Source organism: Amaranthus tricolor, chromosome 4, assembly GCF_026212465.1.
Source record: "Amaranthus tricolor cultivar Red isolate AtriRed21 chromosome 4, ASM2621246v1, whole genome shotgun sequence".
Lineage (NCBI taxonomy): Eukaryota > Viridiplantae > Streptophyta > Magnoliopsida > Caryophyllales > Amaranthaceae > Amaranthus > Amaranthus tricolor.
In genome coordinates, this window is record NC_080050.1 from 2,579,965 (window position 1) to 2,587,841 (window position 7,877).

At 38.2% G+C, this 7,877-nt stretch overlaps 1 protein-coding gene across 1 annotated transcript; it reads left to right on the forward strand.

The window, feature by feature from the left end:
• The first annotated feature begins 2,002 nt into the window (after nucleotides 1-2,002).
• Nucleotides 2,003-4,487, forward strand: LOC130809665 (uncharacterized). The gene has a single exon (XM_057675418.1). It carries the CDS (start codon nucleotides 2,752-2,754, stop codon nucleotides 4,258-4,260), a length of 1,509 nt encoding a protein of 502 aa, XP_057531401.1. The 5' UTR covers nucleotides 2,003-2,751; the 3' UTR covers nucleotides 4,261-4,487.
• The last annotated feature ends 3,390 nt before the right edge of the window (nucleotides 4,488-7,877 follow it).

The window sequence follows — 7,877 nt, forward strand, 5'->3', positions numbered from 1 at the left end:
TTTGGTGACAAGTATGTGATAGGTCTTGGTTGGAGACTTGTCGGGATGAGTCTTGGTTGAAGACTTATCGGGATGTACGGCTTATGCATGAGCTTTACATCGGGTTTTGGCTTCAAATATGTTCACTTTGTGTTGATGAAATCGTTTGCTGAATACGAGTTTTCGTTAAGGTGGAGATTGTTGTTAATGGTGACTCAAACTAGCTAGCACCATTGAAGAAGATGAGTACGGGTCAAAGAGGACCTCCGCGGGGCGCGGAGTATGTTCTGTTTTCATTTCGCGGCTCGCGTAGTTTTACACGGTTCGCGAAATTGCGGTTTCTTTTCACGGGATGTGTCTTTTTGGGACAGTTACCTTTATTTGTGGTCGGTTATTTGTGGTTACTTAGACCCCAAGTTGTCTTTCAAGATGGTTTTATTATATATACCCCCTCTACTTAGTACTAGGGGATTATGATTCACAAATTGAGAGAGATCACAAGAGAGCCATTATAATTTGTGAGTGTGATTGTAATTCATCTTGTAAATTCTTTGCGATCATAATGAAATTATTTGTTCTCGGTGCCGGTGGACGTAGCTATCACATTGATAGTGAACCACGTTAAATCTCTTGTGGCATTTTCTTATTGTTTGCATTGAATTTCTTATTGTTTCATTATTGCTCATCGACCTTGCTTCGGCTGTCGCACAACATAAAGGTTCTTATTAGTATTTGAATAAGCGGGAAGCCTCACAGAAAGAGATAAAATTAGAAGCCTATAATATTTCATTATATTATGACGTGTGAACTCTATTCAAGCAAAAACGGAATAAAAATTGACAAATTCTTTGAAAATCCTGTGTAATTTAAAAAATTATGATATTTTTCTAACAACTTTAAATCTTTAAACACTTAACATATGCTATATAATTTAATATTGAGGCCTTCTATTTTTTGGGCCCTGTACAGTCGAACATGTTGACCATGCTCAGAACCTAACTTACATTTAAGGAGGAAACATTGAACTTGATAGTGTGAGATCTAGAATTATGAACGGTATTTCATTTATATTTTGTTGAATGCTTGATGAAATATAACCCCATTTGAGAGGAGGGCTGTCCAAGACACCATTTATGCTAATTGTGCTTTGTTATTGTTCCATACTCTGTTTTTCTTCATTCTTCTACATCTCTTCTCATCATTGGAGGGTCGATGGTTCCCTTTCAAAATTTCTAGGTCCTACTAGGCTATGTTTTTGTAAACAAGAGAAGGTGATTTGCTGAGGCAGGATTCTTTGTGAGCTCGAGCTTTCTTTATCAAGATATAGATAGTTCTTGATGAACAATCTTTCTAGAATCTACTTTTATGTAATATTTTACAACTGAAGCTTTAATGGAATATAGTTTCCTTCATATTGTTTGGAGGCACTATCGTTTCTATAAGCTAAATTACAAGCCTATACTTTTACATTAATATGATTACAAAACTCGCAATTTGTGATTAGTGTTGTGGTTATATTTACTGCTTATCATCAATGTGTTTGGATAACATCATGACCCTATCTTAGCATCTATTGGATCAAATTTCATTTCATTTATGGCCCATTTGGTTATCGGTACTAAAATTGAAAACACAAACTCTTGTTAGAGACGGTCTCTTTGAGAGACCATCTCTAATTGGGCACACCCATTATATATTTTAAAAAGTATTGTCAGCAGACATTAAGAATGATGTAAGTAGACATGTAAGATATTGAAAGTAGACATTAAAAATACGCTAAGTAAGTATTAAGGATAATATAAGTAAGCATTATAAATATGATAAGAAGACATTAATCTTTAATGGGCTGGGCCTGAAATACGTCTCTAAGAGACGATATCTCAAGAGACTAGCTTTTTGTTACCATTCCTACCATTTAGTACCAATTATCAAACGAACCGTTAGTTTATTTTTAGAATATTGAGGTGAAAAGACAACGAAATCTTACCATTGTAATTTTTTTTTTAATAAATATTTTGTCTTTCATTGTAATTTAAGTGCAGTGAATACAACCATCTTCTACTTAATTCTTTTCTACAATGCTGCTATTACACCCAAAACAGAATATAAGAATCATAGTACTATTATCCTGCTTCATAGTGAAGACAGTGAAAAACTGCTGTTATACAGAACGTCTTGATGACTAACCCGTTAATCTTTTACCATCCTTTAACTACACAGTTTAGGAACCGAACAGATTACCCATGTTCTCGAGATGCCCTCAATGGAGCGTAAAGTCCATTACGTACAGTGCTAGCAGACAGCATAAACATCTGTAAAGTTGTTTCAGATTAGGACATCAACGGTATGACTCCTATGAACTTTAAGATTCTCGTTGAACAAATTTTCATTCAGGATTGCAGAATGATCGGTCTTATGTTAATTGTGAGGAAGTATAGGAACCCGTGTTTGTATGTTGTGTGGAGAATAAGTTATTGTAGAGAATGTTTCCCGTGTTTCATGTTGAGCTTGACTTACAAACATATATGATTTATTAAAGCGGAAAAGGGACGCTTGTGAGTGACTCAATTTGATCCCAATCGTGGTTAGTGAGCCTTTTGTTAGCTGTTGGTGGGTGTTGAATCTGATGCTTTTCTCTTTTGCTTCGTTGTAGTTTTGCTTTGTAGGAGTCCTAAGACTATAAATAAGAACTCATTACCTTTACTTTTCTTCATTCATAGTTCTTTTGAAAACTTCATTTGGGTTTCTATACATAGTAGTTGACTTCCCGATATGTCAAACCAACCCCAGTCTCGCCCATGGTTTCGTTTAGCCACTTTAGCTCGGGCTAATCAACAGCAGGCTCCTGCTCCTGCTCCTGCTCCTGCACCACGGCCTCAAACCCAAGCCCCTGCTCCTCCACTGCCTCGACCTGTTATGCGACCTACATTTAGACCGTCCACTGCTTCTCAGCCTCCTTCGGCTCAAGAACCTGCTCCTGGTCCCACGGCTCCTGTCCCTCGAGCTCCTGTTCCAACCACTGCTCCGGTTCGTCCCCCATCTGTTACCTTTGCTGCCCCTACTCGTCCTTCCGCTGCTGCGCCTGCTGCTCCTATTCGTCTTCCTTCTGCTACACCTGCTGCTCCTCCGATCACCACCACTTTAGCACCAAGAATTCCTACGTCTGCACCCCCTACTGCTGCAGCTCCTTCTATACCTTCTCCGGAAATCAACCGAATTCCTTCCCCAGCATCAGTTGCATCTCTCGTTTCTCAAAAATCTTCTCCCAAAACTTCTCCATTACCCTCGCCTCCTAGAACTTCAATGGCCTCGCCTCCAGGTTCAGCTTCACTACCCTCACCTCCAAAACCTAAAACACCACCGTCTCCTTCTACGCCTCCCAAAGTTTCTTCTCCCTCTACGAAACAAGTAATATCTCCCACAATGCGTGCCATTTCTCCTACAATATCTTCCTACCATGAAGTCTCATCTCCCACCATGAAACAAGTAACACCTCCCGCAGCACGTGCTATTTCTCCTCCGAAATCTTCCTCCCCTGCAATTGCCACTTCTCCGCCAAAACCTTTCAATGCTTATCCTGCAACTGCTCGTGTGCCTACTCCAGCTGCATCTCCAAGAGCTACGAAGCCTCTTCTAGATCTCGAGACTCCTCCACAGTCACCGAAACTAAGATCTTCTCTTGCTCCCCCTTCTCCGTTTTTCCTCCCACCTTCACAACTGAAGTCCGAGGGAGAGAGTCAAGCAAAAATTCCCCTAGAAACCGAAAAGAAAACCGTGCTTGTACAGCAAATTGTAGGGAAACCGAAACCATCTATTAGCTCGCACGGTGGTGGTTCTCAGAAACCAAAACCGAGGGATTGGGACTTGTACAAAAAGTCCTCAGATTCTGAAGACGGCAGTGTGAGCATTATAAATATATCCGGTGATAACAAAGGCGCTGTTATGGAACTCGGGTATTCACCCAGAAGACTCGGTTCTGCAATGAATAGTCCAAACAAGATCAACAATGACGATAATCAATCACCAAGTCATGACGAAAGGTCAAAAGTGCAAGGTCGTGTTCTCAACACAACCGCAAAACCATCTGTACCGATGCATGCTTATATGAATAGCAACGTACAAAGTATCAATGGCTCGATTTTCTTCAACAGTACGTGCTCGCACCATGATCCGGGCGTGCATTTCTCTGTCACGAGGAAACATAGTAATGGCTTACAGCTAAAGGAACACTCAAAAGGAAAGAACTCCCTAAAAGAAAAGGCACAATGGTTATCCAATTAAAAATGTATACTATGGTCTAAGGGGAATCAGAATAAAGGTATAGTTAGTAATCAATTTCAGAATAACAATTCTGATTCCAAAACTGAAGCAAAAAGAAATCAAGAAAAGAAAAAAAAACACTGAAAAAATTGTGTTTCAATATACTAATAGATTAATTTCATGTACTTTGTTGTATTGTTTTTCAGAGTTGATTGAGAATAAAGTTTATTTTTCGATGCTTGTTATTAGCTTGATTCTCCATCCAACAGATTTTTTGAGAGACTGTCTTTTCGAGAGACGTCTCTCAGGCCAAGCTGTTAAAGTTTAATTAAACGAAAAAAATGATAATGGACTCACCAAATTAAGGATGGTCTTTCAACGAGACCGTCTCTCACAAAAATATGTGTTCTCCATGTTGCAACGATTTTCGAACTTTTGGAATGATGCAAAAAATCTCAAGTTATTCTTGGGACAGACCGTCTCTTGTAAATGTGACTTTAAGATAAAAAAACTTATATGATAATATTAGTTAGGCTAATCAATTCATATAAGAAGTGTGTTTCATGGGGGAGATCTATGATTATTGGGATTAGCATTAAAATTGTTTTGATTGGTGTATTTTATTTTATGTTAAAACTATTGTTTTGAGAAAGGTTGCTAGATGTATTGCATTTTGTGTGGCTGAAATTTCATTATATAAGGCTTTATTCTTTCTACCTAGGGATGCAGGCGGGGCGGGTCTAATAGGAGACCCGCCCCATTCCCGCCCCGATGGGGCGGGGATGGGTACCGGTTTGATGGGTCATGGGGCGGGTACGGGTATAAAATTCATACCCACCGCGGGGATGGGGATGGGGATAGGTTTTAGGTGATACCCGCCCCATCCCCGCCCCGCCCCGCCCCGCCTTACGAAATGTACAAATTTTGAGAATCGGAATACCCTAGGTAAATATCATCATTTTTTAGTTTTTTTTTTAAAAAAAAAAAATTTATGTTGGCCCTTTGAATATAACATTGAAATGTACCAGTGATGAGCATTTATCTTTAAGCTTTACAAAAAAAGGATTGTTTCCAGACATCATATTCAAATCAGTTAATGCATACTCCTGTTGATTGCTTCCATGTCGATTGTTGAATGTATTTTGTGGGTTCAACTCAGTGATCCTCGGAAACTGATCATGTGGCGTGTTGTGAACAAACCGGAAGACGCCTCATCTTGGTAGGCCACAATTATGGGTTTTAAGGCCCAAATAATTGAAAATAAATATGTGACACAGATGGGTATTAAACAGGGATTTGACGGATGGTGGGGCGGGTAAAATGGGTATTAGATGGGGATGGATACCCAGATGGGGATGGGGATGGGGATGGTACTAGGTACAAACCCATCGGGGCGGGGACGGGGAAAAAATTATACCCGCCGCGGGGATGGGGATGGGGATGGGGATTGATTTACCAGATGGGGATGGGGATGGTAACGCCAATACCCGCCCCGCCCCGCCCCGTTTGCATCCCTATTTCTACCTTAAAAGGGTCTTATAAGTAAAATTTTTAGTCAAAAATAAATTTAATTCTCTTTTTATGTTCTTTGATTTTTGCTATATTATTTATTATTTTTTGGTTGTGTTCCCTAATTTAACCGAATCTTTATATTATATGATGACATTGAGAATGAATTTAGTGTTACTTTTGAAGAATTTTGCTATGTTTTTTTTACGGTAGTTAACTCTTAGTGTTACTTTTGAAGAATTTAGTTACACTTTTTCTATGGTAGTTAAATCATCACAATTTAGGATTGTTATATAATATCACATTTTTAAGTGGTAATGGATGAAAATAAATTTGGTGGTTGTTTAGCAAATGGTTGTTGGTTTTTTTGACCAGTTGATAATGTCTATTTTTGTTGACATTTAACTTGCTGGATAAACTAACTATATATGAAGCTGTTTGGTAAAATTAGATATTGGTTGTTGATTGTTTATTAGCGAAAAAAGAGTCAACAAGATGAAACAGCTAATAAAACTTTTTCTTTTTTAGGTTAAGAGTCTCGTTTTCATTTTTTTTCCTTGTTGATCATCAACGAGTCAAAACCAAAAGCTACCTAAAAAGCTAACCCAAAAATCATTAATAAGTAAAAAAGGTACTTTATTGATCTGATTACTCCTATTAAATCATTACATCTAGAAGTTGAGTGTACATAAGGGAAAAAATTACTTGTATTTGTTAGGGTTTATGTTATGGATGAAATATGTATTATTGGGCCAATGTGTTTATAGCTCACTTTTTCAACTCTTACTTGGATAATAATTTTAAAGAGAAAAGAAAGGAATGAATGGAAAAGAAAAAGGGATATTTTTTTTCGTTTTTTTTCTTTTTCTTGTAGAGGAAGAGATGTTTTTTTTCATTTTTCTTCTTTTTCTTGTATCCTCTTTCTTGTATATCTTGTATCCTCTAAGGCATTGTGTATATCTTGTATCCTCTACGGCATTGTGTATATCTTGTATCCTCTACGGCATTGTGCATATTACGTACTACAATACAATTGATGATTAAAGTGATATTATTAGATGACAAAGTCGAACTATTTGATTTCATATTGAATCAATACATTAACTTCAATGAAAGTCATTTCTTGGATTTTGCAGAGAAAGAGAGGAGAGAATGAGTGATCCTTTTTTATTGAATTAATTGAATGAATATGAATGATTATACAAGCAATATATATATATACATTACAAGCATCTAGAAGCTAAGAATAAGCTGCCATGTGAGCTGGCAATTCAGTTATACCAGATATATATGAACCTAGGAGCATGGAGGAGATGTAGCAGCATATATTCATGTAACACCCCCCCGCAAACTAGGGGTGAGGATCATCCCAAGTTTGCTCAAAAACCTGTTGTGCTGGTTTGAAGGAAAGATTTTTGTCATCACATCAGCAAGTTGTGATGAAGTTGGAAGATAAGTGAGTTGAATGAGACCTTCTAAAACTTTCTCCCTTGTGAAATGGCAATCAATTTCAATGTGCTTTGTCCTTTCATGGTATATGGGATTCCTGGCAATATGAATGGCACTCATATTGTCACAATGCAACACCACTGGTTTGATGATAGGCACTTGTAGTTCCTTTAGAAGCCTAACCATCCATGCAACCTCACTTGCAGCAGAGGACATAGCTCTGTATTCGGCCTCACTGGAGGATTTAGAAACAGTACTTTGTTTCTTAGATTTCCAAGTTATGGGAGAAGACCCAAGCATCAACACATAGCCAGTACCTGATCTCTTGGTATTGGGACAGGCAGCCCAATCTGAATCACTAAAAGCCTGCAATACAAGCTGACCAGAACTATTTAGTAAGATGCCTTGCCCTACAGTAGCTGCTATATATCTCAAGGCATGATGAAGAGCTGCAACATGAGATTGTTTAGGCTATTGTAAGAATTGGCTCAAATGTTGAACTGTAAATGCCAGATCAGGCCTAGTATGAGTTAAGAAATTCATTTTACCCACCATTGTTCTGTAGTATGTAGGATCATGATATAATGCAACTTCCAGTTGAAGAAGCTTGAGGTTTTGAGGAAGGGGAGTGACAGCAGGCTTGAGGTTTTGTATTTTACAGTGGGAAAGAAGCTCTCTTG